The sequence below is a fragment of the Homalodisca vitripennis genome, chromosome 7 (genome assembly GCF_021130785.1).
Source record: "Homalodisca vitripennis isolate AUS2020 chromosome 7, UT_GWSS_2.1, whole genome shotgun sequence".
Taxonomy (NCBI): Eukaryota; Metazoa; Arthropoda; class Insecta; order Hemiptera; family Cicadellidae; genus Homalodisca; species Homalodisca vitripennis.
The window spans coordinates 112,993,880-113,007,066 of NC_060213.1; the positions used below are offsets into that span (position 1 = coordinate 112,993,880).

Genomic DNA, 13,187 nt, shown 5'->3' on the forward strand with positions numbered 1-13,187 from the left:
TTCTTACATTTCTTCTACATATATGAGCTGCTGTATATATAATAATAGCTATTTCATTTAAGAACCATTGTATATATGTTACATATAAACTGCTGGAATAAACGTTATTCATTCATTCATTCATTCATTCATTCATTCATAACGTATACAAACGGTTCATTTATTTTGGGAAACCGAGTTATACTTCGCACCTTCCTCGAACGATTCTGTGACACGAGGCTTCTTCAGGTTTTTAGCCTGGGTTTTAAATTAAATCAGTAAATTATAAAGCACATGGAAATTGTTGATTTCGGATGAAGCGATGTTGCCAACAAACCGATATACATTGTAGCCCCATCATCGGTCTGATACTGCAGATTCTACTCTGATTAATTGTAATTGGTTCTAACTAAGAGCCAATTTGTGTTTTGGTTTCGCATACAGAGCATGTGTCCAACGGTTGAGACTAAAAATGTAAGCATGTTCACTGTCTTTTATAATTATTATATATTTTAGTGGTATTTTTAATTTTAATTCAATGTTAAAGAAACATTTAAATAGTATATCTTTACGAATGGAATATTACTCATACGTATCAGTATCTAGAAAATATTCTCCTATATGTTTAGTTTTAGTCACAACAAATATTTAATTACGTTAAAAAAACTAGTAATCACCAACAAAATTGTTCACCTCCTTTCAAATTCTTATAATCAGTTTCTAGTTCAAGGGGAACATTTGATAAGATAAGTGGCACAGTTTCGTTATCAATTACATTATCGTGTGCACTATTATTACCCAGCTCCAGCAGTGCTCTATAGATTATTCACCCTAACCGGACATTTGAAGTGATTTACATTGATGTGCTCTAATCTCACTTTCATCTGTTGTTAATCAGCTGGACACTCCACAATCCAATCAACATTGTGTGTTCTAGACGAGTAAAATGATTGCAGTCTGTCAAGTATTTAGAGATAACATGAATGACAGTTGTTTTGTATCATATCAATGGCACGTTTTAATAATCTTGTTAACGCATGCATTGTCAACTTGGAGCTTTAAGAGGGTCCGGCATTGCTACGCTTGTATCTCACCTCCCCATCCACCTACCTTTATTGGAAGGTACCAACCTTCAGAATCGTGGTTTTATTTGAAAATAAAAACACGAAATAAAACATTCCGTACCTTTCGCAGATTTTATATATTCTTTCTATTATCTCAGAAATAATTCCATAAAAGAAGAAAATGTAGGTCACTACAAAATTAAAAGCACATTTCTTACGTGTTTCTTGCAATTAAAAATATCTTAAACTTTAACAAGGTTTATAAACTGTTTTTTAATAACTCTGAACTTAACCAAAGTCCATTATGAGTTGTAAAGACAGTGTAGTTTGTATGGAATTGTTTAGTCTAAAACAAACATGGAAAAACGAAATAAGTTACCCTGAAATTGACATGTGAAGAGAGCGAGAGCAGCCATGGTTGGAAACACTTATGGAAAATTAGCTTAATTATTTCAAAAGTCAGTATACATGCAAATTACGAAGCTCACAAAAAATGTATAGGCCCTACAATTTAATTTCATATTTAAGTTAGTGTCAGACTGGTAGTAATATTTATATTTGACTTTAACAATGCCTTTTGTTGAATTTTATAATTATACATTAACAATATTTGGCGAATTAAAGAGTATTTATACGAAAATCCAAGATCAGCTGAACCTGCCTGGACATACCCAAAACGCGTTCCGTTATGTTACAGAAAAGGGTGCCTAAACGGTAATGTAACGTCACTTCCCGTTCAGTTTGCATGGTCTCGAGAGCTTTCTCGTGAAGTGACGTTGCCATGTAGGAGATACTGTCAACAAATTCGTTGGATACTGCAGGAAGTCACTATGATTTGTGGGGTTTGCAGGTAATTTTGTGAAGGAGCTGTTTAACTATAAAATGCACGATCATTCTTTAAGATCTTGAATTTGCCACATAGGCTCACCCGGGTTGCACACTCTTAACATCCATGAGTGTTAAAATTGGACATTTAGTGAGGAGTTTATCAACAGTTTAATTTGTAATAAAAATAAAATGTTGGAATATTATATTTGGCCTGTCTTGTTATTAATAGTAACTCTAGTTGTAACATAGCAGATCTATTTTTATATTTTTATTTACAATACAAAATTGCTATTCTTACAAATATTTAACAGCAACAAGTTTTCTAAAAAGCAGTAAAATTATACAGTTCTATGCCATTAACGGTTTACAAACTGATAAATAGTTTTTCACAAGTGAATAGCTCAAAATTGCATTTAAGAAAACTATATTAATATTTATACTGATGTTTTAAAGAATAAGTTCATCATAAATATGTGGTAATGGAAATGAACAAGAATTTCTATAAGTAGTTTTTATCGTACAAGTCGTAAAGAATATATTGCTTTATTATTACTGGTATTATACTGTAGAGTACCATAGTAAAACACACCCACAATTTAAACTACAATAAATTTATTTCATACAATTGATATGGATAGTTTAACTTCATTAAAGAAGGTATTCATGAAACATATGAATGATGTTCTAAATTATTCTAGTGTTCTACTAACTTTCTGAACGATACACACTTAATTAACTAACTTACAAACAACATCAAGAACAGTTGTACGATTTGTCTTTTTGGAACTTTTGCTTAGACATCAAGCAGGAATTCAGGTATCAATATATTATTTATTTTTTTTTCTTACACTAAGTAAGAGTCACGAATTACTTCAAACTTTTCTTGGAATCCTGTAAATGATAATTAAAAGTGACTCCATACATTACAAGTGGGCCGTTCTGGCAAAGTTAACAGCATTAAGGTGCGATTTGAATGTACAATTTTGACAAGAAAATTGTACCCTTATCAGAATTGTAACAGAAAGATCTGGCTCAGAATATTTTTTCAAATTTGGCCACAATATTGGACCGCTGTGTTTTTAGCAATATTTTATGTAAATAACCATAACACCATCTTGCCGGAAAACAGCTATTTATTAGTTTAAGCGGAAGAGTCCATTTTACAAAACTAAATATCGAAGAGCTGACTTAAACTAAACAATGCAATTTTATCAGTTTCAGGTATAAAAAAGTGAATAAGTAAATATATTTGAATTAAAGGATTTGTGCTCTCAAAACATGGCATCTATATTTGTAACATAACGATGACAAAATGTTCGAACTACTGCTATCCTTTCAAATCATCAATCATCAGTACTATACTTTAAACACTACAGTACCTTACTCAACAAGGATTACTCACATCCGTGATGGGTTCAGCAGGGTTGGAGTTCTCGGGGCTGAGGGTGCGGCGTGTCTGAGAGACTGGGGGTGACGGGGGCGACTGGCTCTTGGTTACCCCAGGGCCAAACCCTGGAATCATCAGGGAAACTTGTCAAACATCAAAATAGAAAACATGCGTTAGTCAATAGCAATAATTAAATCATAAACAATATGTGGGAAAATATTGTTATTTCTCAATTATATTTTGAACAAATCATAAGTGATAAATTCTTGTACATTATAACTGGCTGAGCGTTAGCGAAGCCTATTAATCTGGAGGCGGGAAACATTTCATTCCTGTTTGTCTGTCCGTACGATATCTAAAAAAAAAAAACTGACTTACATACTTGAAATTGTGCAGAAGCTGCATTTCTCTATAAGGAACACTGAGTTCAAAGATGGTGCACGCCCGTCTATGGTATTTGATCGAGCGTTAGCGAACATTTTTACATTGGTATATGAGTAACAACGAGAAAATTGCAGAACTATTAATTTGTAACCCATCTGAGTACAAATCTGAGGACGAATGGATAACAGGATTTCGGATACTCTTCATAGTTATATGTTGCAAAAGTACCTTTTGTAACATATAACGATGACAAATGTCCGAAATACTGTTATCCTTTCAAACCTTCTATCGTCAATGCCATAGTGACACATGTAGCGTAACTATCCCAATGGATACTATTACTTGGTTACTTGGTGTGTATACTTTTATTATTCGCAGCTATAAAACCAAACTTAATGGCAAAAATGTAAATGTGTCATGTGTTAATATATCTAAAAAAATATTTAATCTATAAAACTTTGTGTAGAACTTCATTTCTATGCAGACAGAAATGAGTTCTCTGTTGGTGCATGTCCAACCATGATATTTGGCTATGGGTAATCGAAGCCTATAATAATATAGGTTGACTCACTGTCTGATCTGCTGGAGGGAAGTAAAACCTTCATATTCTGCCTGTCTATTTGTGCGCAGGATATCCGAGAATGAAATCAGCCATGGACGTGAAAGTACATATACATACAACCTCAGCGATCCCTATGGCTACTCCTACCTTGTAATAGTTTATATAAAACAATAGTTTTTACTGTTGAACAAGCTAGACATGTTCTTGAACGTGGAAAAGTTTAAAGTACCATTATACTTCTCCAACTTTGAAAGATCTGCACCTTGTTAAAAGTTCTGAAACTCTGCATCCCGTCATACTAATATACAGTTCGAGGACTTCAGCTGTGCGCGTGACCTTGAGTGTGTGGTGATAGGCGGGAGGGGTGGCGGGGTACTATTATGCGCTGCGTCCCGAAAACATTTCCTGTGACACATAGGTAAAACCCTCCTTTCAGGAATCGTACTGGCCCAAATAACTCATCACACTCGCTAAAATCAGTCTGTTTTGTGACAGTGCTGATTGTGGTGGAATTAAAAATAAGAGAATACCAAATAATAGCAATAATAGGACTTATCCTTATTTTCCAGTTGTTACAGTGTTGTTTAATATGTTTTTGAAAATTACGTATTTGTCAATACTAATCTGCAAATCGAAATCGTGAGTTTAAAGTCGTTAAAGAGATTGCCGCGCCTTCATCTCAGCGGCTAGAACGTAAACGCAACCCGCCACACAGATAGCGTTTATTTGTTGAAAGTGTAGTATTAGGGCCCTACGAGCACAGCTAAATTCCTCCAACTGTAAATAGGGTTTTCAAAGCAATCTTAACAGCATTTCCTTATCTCTCATAGTTAGCCATACACGGAAAAATATTAAACTTAATTTGAACGAATTATTATTTATTGTATCATATCTACTTATATTATGTAATGAACGCAATGAATATTGAAAACTGACAATATATGTACTAAAATTAATCATACTGCTTTATTAAATGACAAAATCTGTTTTGCAAATATATATTATTTGATGGAGTTTTAGACAATATGAATTGATCACATATAAAAATTAAAAACAAATTGTAGCCATCAAGGTAGTTAAATATATTTCAATTTGGCTAAATTAATTGTTACTTCATTTATTTACCTTAACCTACAGTACTTGAGGATGGATTCTTGGAATCCAAAATGTACGCCGTAGAAATAAAAACTACAAAAAAATATAAGGTGTATTCTTCTTACATAAATTAAATTTCCAATAAAAACTCACTATTTTGTGGAGGTCAAAACAGGAAAGCATCAAAAGGGTTAAAATTAGGAAACGATAATTTTTTCAGATCATATTTTGCCCTATTTTGACACTCGTATAACCATCATGACACACTTAAAACCAACCATAAGTCGTATTAAATCAGCGTGAGATAAACTTATACAGACTCTTCCAGTCTCTGTATCTCGTTATCTGATGATGATATAACCATTAAATGTGTCAAAAGTTGGTTTTAAGCGTTTCAAACTGAAAAAAATATGATATGAAAATTATTGTTAACCCTTTAGATCTAAATCGACCTCATAAAAACTAGTTTCAGAACAGGCAGACGTTAAATGTAGTTCCTAGGAAGAATTTCTCTGTAAATATATCCTACGTTTGAATTTTATTTCTTCAGAAATTTTGTTTTTAAAATGGGATTAATTGGGCTCAAATTAACATAACAAAAGTTAATAGACGTTATCCAATCAATCACACTAAAGAATGATGTTTGTGATTAGAATAATGAACGATAGAGTGCAGGCTTATGAGTAACTCGGATCGGTATGAACATAAAGATAGAGTTCATTCATTAAATATGAAAACTTAGAAAAATAAAAAAGTTTGCTTTTACAAGACTGGTATCTTAGACCTGCTTAGAAGTCGGAATAACCCTAATATTTAAGAAAACCACAATGAGCAGTTTTTCATAGTTTCAATAAATAAAATTAATGAAGGACGAGGAGCTCTTCTTATTGGAATATCAATTTTCTATGATTTAACAAAAGAAAACTCACAATTCTCCAATAATTTGTTTATTTTTCCACGAGGCCTTTCGACGTCACAGATGCCATCATCAGGTGTGAATCACCAATTTAAAACAAATATCAGCTGAGTAAAACTTAATACAAAATTTATATGGTTAAAAGTAAAATAAAATAAATATTAGTATATGTATAAATATACATATACTAATATTTATTTTATTGGACAAATTATTGGAGAATTGTGAGTTTTGTTTTGTAAAATAATAGAAAAAAATTAAGTTTTATACTTTCATTGCTGTAATTTTTTTATTACTTATCATTAATATGGCGTACATTAACATTGTAGTCTTGTCATATCATTTAATATGATATTGTAATATTCAGTATATTATGTTTACAAAATCAGCGTATAGCAATTTCCCTCATTGTAACACTTTTTGGAATACATATCGGTATATTCCATATAGATATATAGATTACATGTTAATACCACAAGAAATAAATTGTTAATATCACATTACTACCCCCGTTGCTACACCTGTTTAGAGTTCTTTCTCTCTTGTATCGATTACTCATCGTTTATAATTCTGCATTATTTTTATTGTTATTACCCATGTAACAAATTACCTTTTCTAAAATTAAATAAAAATATCTTAATAAAATTAATTTAAAGTCAATTTTATTTATTTGGAACGAACACATTGTATAAATTGTTTAGTTTATTACATATAACTCACTTTATTGACCTATTATTTGTTGTATATACTGGTATTGTACAAGTAATGGGAATAACTCATTGTAAATTACGGTATTAGTTTATTATTATCGTATTTGTTTACTCATATTCTGGTTTTCTGTGAAGTTTTGTTTATTCATTCCTAATAATTATGTTAAATTTATGATTCATAAGGTATTATAGTTAACTTTTAATATTTTGTGATATCTATGACCCTATTACATAAAGTTATTCATAATGGTTAATGTTTTACAAGTACCAATAAGAGTGCTACCTTGTTACATTAAACTTAATGGTTATTTCATAGATTTGTTTTAAATTGTTGATTCACACCTGACGATGGCATCTTTGATGTCGAAAGGCCTCGTGTGAAAATGTAAATTGATTGAAGAACCGCGAGTTTTCTTCAAATCTGCAAGAGTTATTATGAAAAATGTATATCAAGAATTAGCAAACTTAACCATTATCAACTATAAGAGATAAGACCAAAGTTTACCGATTTTGTTGTGGGAAAGTTGTCCAAGATCAGGTCCAGGCGGCTCTGGCATGACTAAGTTTGGAGAGAAGTTGGTAACCGACTATCAACCAACTACGAAATACGTGATTCACTCTCAAATTGAACAAAGCCGCGCACTGAGCTGACCGCCGAGCACAACACACATGACACAATCAACAGCTGAGATTGACAGACTTGCCAACTGCAATGTACCATGACTAAATATCCCGCCGTTCAAATCTTGCGGGGGTTACAACTGTTTAACTTGTTAAAACTGGTGGAATCAATCAATGATCGGGAAGCTAACCATTTACTTGGGTTAGGTTTAAACTAATTTAGTTTACAATTACTTAATCGATTGACATAATGTGATACCGCACTCATCGTAAAATTACCAAAGTATTAATTCAAAACAACATGACAGAAATACCGATCACAAGTATAAAAATATGAAACTAAACACAAAAACTGGATACGTATAAGGGAATAAAGTTTATAGTGGTTTAATAGATTTACAATGCACACATTTAAGTCCAATTTAAGAATGATTTAGTGGGCGAACTTCTAGTTTAATAAAAAACGTATTAACTACGATATGGCATATTTATTTTTACATTAAGCTAACTTTAATGTGATATTGATGAAAAATCACGGATTTTATAAATACAAACTGGTATTTTGTTTGCTGGGTAACATTTTTTGTTTAACGACTTAATGTGATAAAAAGTTTCCAACGTAGTTATTATCGTCCCCAGTTGCTGTAAACCTTATATTCATCGCTGTACATAAAATGGCTTCTAACTTTAAATGGCTACCGTACTGTCAGAACAGATCCTGAAATACTACTCTAAACACAATTTATCTCTTAGTTAACTACCAAGAGCAATTCATAACTCTAGTCTTCTAGTCTATATTTACTATCGCTTCATAAATGCATCATTCACTATAAAGTTCGTTATTAGTTTAGTTCCACTGCAAGTATTATACATAGTAATTTAAGAATTGGCATAGTTTTCAAAACTTCCATCGGGATAAAAGCCCGTAGCCTCTATTTCCGTTCCTGAAAACCGTTTGGTGACTACGGTTCTACAAGCCCGTATGACGTCAGAGTATTGGTTATTGAAAATAATCAAACCCATCTCCACCAGTGGCGTATGTTGAAAATTATTCGCCAGAGGGTGCTGATGCACCGGATGGTTCAGGAAGTATAAAAATCCTGCAAGAATAGGAACACAAGAATCTTTCTCCGGGAAATTGTTGAGCTCTAAGATCTCATAAATGTGTTATAGCTTAAAAGAAACTACTGGAAGCTATGTTAATGTTTATCTTTCACAATTTCTGGGATGTGTTTAAGCCCCTACAGCTCCCCCTTATATAAGCCCATGATCTCTGCACATATCGTGTTTTGCTGCAGGAAAAATAGATGTACAACACTGCCATCGAAAGCATTCAGCAAGCACCTCTGAGTTATTAAACGCGATCATCGACAACTTTGCACTCCACCATGTCTTGCTATACCAAGTTCAATAGGTAGCTAATTATTTCCAACAATAATTGAAAGTATATATTTTGTGTTGATGATTCTGTAAGAAAATCTGAACCCTTACGAACAATTATAGTTTCTTCTGGACTCTACACCCCACCATGTCTTGTTGCAACAAGCCCAGAAGCTAATCACTTCCTACAATAATGTCATCGAAAATAAATATTAGACTCTGAAGATTCTGTAAGAACATCTGAGACATTAGGAACAATCATAGTTTCCTGTGCACCCCCATCATGTCTTGTTGCACCATGGCTAGAACATCGTAATCCCTAACAATACTGTAGTCCAAAACATACACTGGGCGTCATCAGAAACAATCATCGACACCTCTACACCCTGCTGGTCCTTGCTACACCAAGCCCAGAAGGATACGATTCTGCAAAAACCTCTGTTTCATTAGGAACAACCACTATCATATCTGCAACCTATTGTGTCTCTGTGCTTGGCTTGGAGGCCATCGACATTAAAAAGTAAGGGATCGTTAGAAATATTTACATCATGTGATAAACCTGAAGTTGGTCTCCTACAGGAGTACATCAGCATCTCTTAACTACAGTACGACAAGTCCATCTTAGATAGTATGTGGTCCACACCAGTGGCGTATATAAAAAGGAGCTGACACACTGGATGCTTTAGGATGTATAAAATATCCTCAAAATTAAAGGCTCGGAAATCTTCTCTCAGGAAAGTACTGAGCGTTAAGGCTTCGTAAATGTGTTCTAGCTTAAAAGAAACTACTGTGTGCAATTGTAAGTTTGTCTTTCAAATTTTTGTGGAGGGAACTAGAGCCCCCTGAGCACCCCTTTATATACGTCCCTGGTCCACTCCTAAGACACCGAACTTATAAATTGAAATAATCTTAATGTATAATATTTAATGAAATTAGGTCTTATAAATTTTATGTACACCCACGTGAGTAGCTTTCCAAATAACACCCATTAAATGTAATCGTTGATGAGACGCGTGTAGAATACGTAATTTTAAGAAGTACCAGGATTTCCTAGTATTTTAAATGAGGGCCATCTTCAAACTTGCTGTGTCAACTTTACTTGTCGAAGGGAATAGTCAAGAAGTTCATCCATCAGGTCTGAAGAATTATCAGTTTAACTGTAAATACGCGGCGGCGGCGTTGAATGAGTCATTCAGTTCTCTTGCTCTCATTTTGGCATCTATTCTAGCGACTGTTTATACCACTGGAATAATGAGTTTGTTTATAGGGGTAGCCATTTAAATTGTCTCATTGTTATTTCAGTCTGATTTGTTACTACGAAACTTAGTTATCAGTTACCCTTCCTATTATTATATTTTTGAAGTTAACACAACTTTTGATCTATACTAATACACTGTCTAGAAAACCGTCTTAAACACAAATTAAATCTCGCAACGTCTGAAAACTATTATGTTTGTTTCTTTATCAAAGTATAAATATCCATTTCTATTTAAATTTCTAATTTTTTCTAGGTTAAATTCTTAAATTCGAATCTTAAATAGTGAGTTTAGCCTAACTACATATTAAAAATGTGGCCTACTGTTACAGTAGGTGGTCGAACAATAACCCCAGTATGTTTTACTGATGTTTTGTTAAATATTTTATCACCCGTTTTTATTTAAATTTGTATTGTTGTTAATTGTTTTATCTGATCTGTTTTTGATTATTAATTAGTTTAGCCGAATGACTGGTGTCCATCCCATGAGACAGAAGCTGTTGTTGGCTATTTACAATTGTGTCTAGATAAACAGTACAAAAGCGGTTAATACTCACATATTATTAAACTCACAACAAAAACAAACAAAAAACTATGGCTCACAGAATAAACACAAAATAGTTAGCAGTTCCTTGATTGTTAGTAGCTCTTAAGAGCTGGGGAAGCTTATTAAACTCTCAACATAATACAAATATTGGGAAGGATGGAAATTTAAACGTTTAAATTAGTGGCGTTGTCTCATCAGTAAGAATATATTTTATTAGTGTATTCGGTGATAAACACACGTGTCTATCCAGACCATCTAGGGTCTCTTCTGACTGCTTCGCCATTTTTAACTTGATACCAATGGTCTTCTGTTCCATAATTCATAATTCACAATCCATGTTTCTTCCCTCTTGCTTGTTGTTTTGTGTTGTCCACTTTCCAATGATCCCTTGCTCAAAATGTTATTTTGTAACCAACACCATAAAGATTATAGTCGTTATAATGCTACTATTATAATATACTGTAAGTAATGGATTTTCCCACCCAGCCACACAAAGTTTAGATTTATTTGATAGAATAATGTAGATGCATGGAATGTATATTGTACAAGTAATTAATGTAAAGTTTTTGGAAATTATATGATTAGCAGACAAGTCCAATGGACTTGGAAAAACTTAAATTTGTAAGGAAATTTTGTAATTGAATAAATAAATAAATACAAGGTAGGAGTATATCCACTATGTGTTCGAGTAACATGCACCACTAAGGTTACATGTACAGATTAAAGTTTACGGCTCATTTCATTCTGATAGGCTACATGTGTTTCTATGTTACATGTTAACATGACATATGATTTTACTCAGTTTGTTTACTCTACTTGTTGCCCATAAGAATAACGTAACAATGTTACGTAGCACTCAGGAAATTCCCTTAGAGTGATATGCAACGTTATCAAACTCTAATTTTTTTAAGTAAGCCACCATTGTTGGAAAATATAGGCGTGACAACGAACACAAACGGAGAACCTTTTTTTGTTTTTTGGGGCATTAAAAATGTGTACATGAAACTTTTAAGAACTGCTACCATTTCTGTAACTTTTTTCTTTATGAGCACTCTGTATATCATGATTATTTTCGGTAGAAAACGTGATTTAATTTTTTTTGTCTTGACATTCTTTTCTATGTCCCTTATTAACGAAGATATGAGAGAACCAAATGTTGAGATTCTGTAAATTTGGGCATTATCATCTGTTCGGGATATGTTTTATAGCTGAAATTGAGATTCTGTAAATGTGGGCATTGTCATCTGTTCGGGATATGTTTTATAGCTGAAATTGAGATTCTGTAAATGTGGGCATTGTCATCTGTTCGGGATATGTTTTATAGCTGAAATTGAGATTCTGTAAATGTGGGCATTGTCATCTGTTCGGGATATGTTTTATAGCTGAAATTGAGATTCTGTAAATGTGGGCATTGTCATCTGTTCGGGATATGTTTTTATAGCTGAAATTGAGATTCTGTAAATGTGGGCATTGTCATCTGTTCGGGATATGTTTTTATAGCTGAAATTGAGATTCTGTAAATGTGGGCATTGTCATCTGTTCGGGATATGTTTTATAGCTGAAATTGAGATTCTGTAAATGTGGGCATTGTCATCTGTTCGGGATATGTTTTATAGCTGAAATTGAGATTCTGTAAATGTGGGCATTGTCATCTGTTCGGGATATGTTTTATAGCTGAAATTGAGATTCTGTAAATGTGGGCATTGTCATCTGTTCGGGATATGTTTTATAGCTGAAGTGTGAATGGTTCGGATCAATGGAACTTCAAACATTCCCGTACTTATTTATAAAATCTAATTTGAGAGAGAGTGTTAAGAGTATAGGGTATATTTAGCCGGAAGTAAGTACTCTTGGTCCTGCTAACTGGGATGCCTTATCAGTACAGTGCAAACTAGTTCACCCTGACCTCTATTAATAGCTGCGTAAACTTTACAGAATTGATGAGTCCACTTTGAAAAAAACAAGTTTGTTTTTATCTATGGTTAATATACGTAAAACGAAATGTTAAATTGGCTGTATAACTCGGTTTCCGTTGTATTTGTGACGACTACATTCCTCATTATGTGTAATCTATTGTGCTTTCCCTGCATTTCCGGTTCATCCGGATCACTTCCGGTCCCAATTGATCCGGAAATTTGTTCTGTGTTACAATACAACTGCATCTATTTTTGGCCTATATAAATGTATCTGTATTAATAATAAAATAATTTTTCTGCTTCAATACATAATTTTTATGATCGTCTAGCTTACCAATCGATTAAAAAACAAATTAATATCGGTTGTAAATTCAAGAAAAAAATGGGCCACAGAGATGCTGCCATCCATCGGATAATTTTTGTAATATCTTTCGGTAAGTTTAGCTTTAAAACCAAAACGCCTATTTAAAGTGTTCGGTATATTATTATATTAGGATTTTTTTAACCATCCGTATTCTACTGTACTATACTGACAGAGCATCT

At 33.1% G+C, this 13,187-nt stretch overlaps 1 protein-coding gene across 2 annotated transcripts in view; it reads right to left on the reverse strand.

The window, feature by feature from the left end:
• LOC124366216 (rap guanine nucleotide exchange factor 4) overlaps positions 1-13,187 on the reverse strand; it is a 965,043-nt gene that overhangs the window by 41,912 nt on the left and 909,944 nt on the right. Inside the window, exons 1-2 of one of the 2 annotated variants that reach the window (XM_046822603.1) lie at positions 7,431-7,590; positions 3,274-3,383 (exon numbers count right to left, since the gene is read on the reverse strand). In XM_046822603.1, coding sequence (XP_046678559.1) covers positions 3,274-3,383; positions 7,431-7,482 — 162 coding nt within the window. In that variant the 5' untranslated portion in view covers positions 7,483-7,590. Of the gene's footprint in view, positions 1-3,273; positions 3,384-7,430; positions 7,591-13,187 lie in introns of those variants that run through there. The other variant, XM_046822602.1, reaches the window with a different exon arrangement.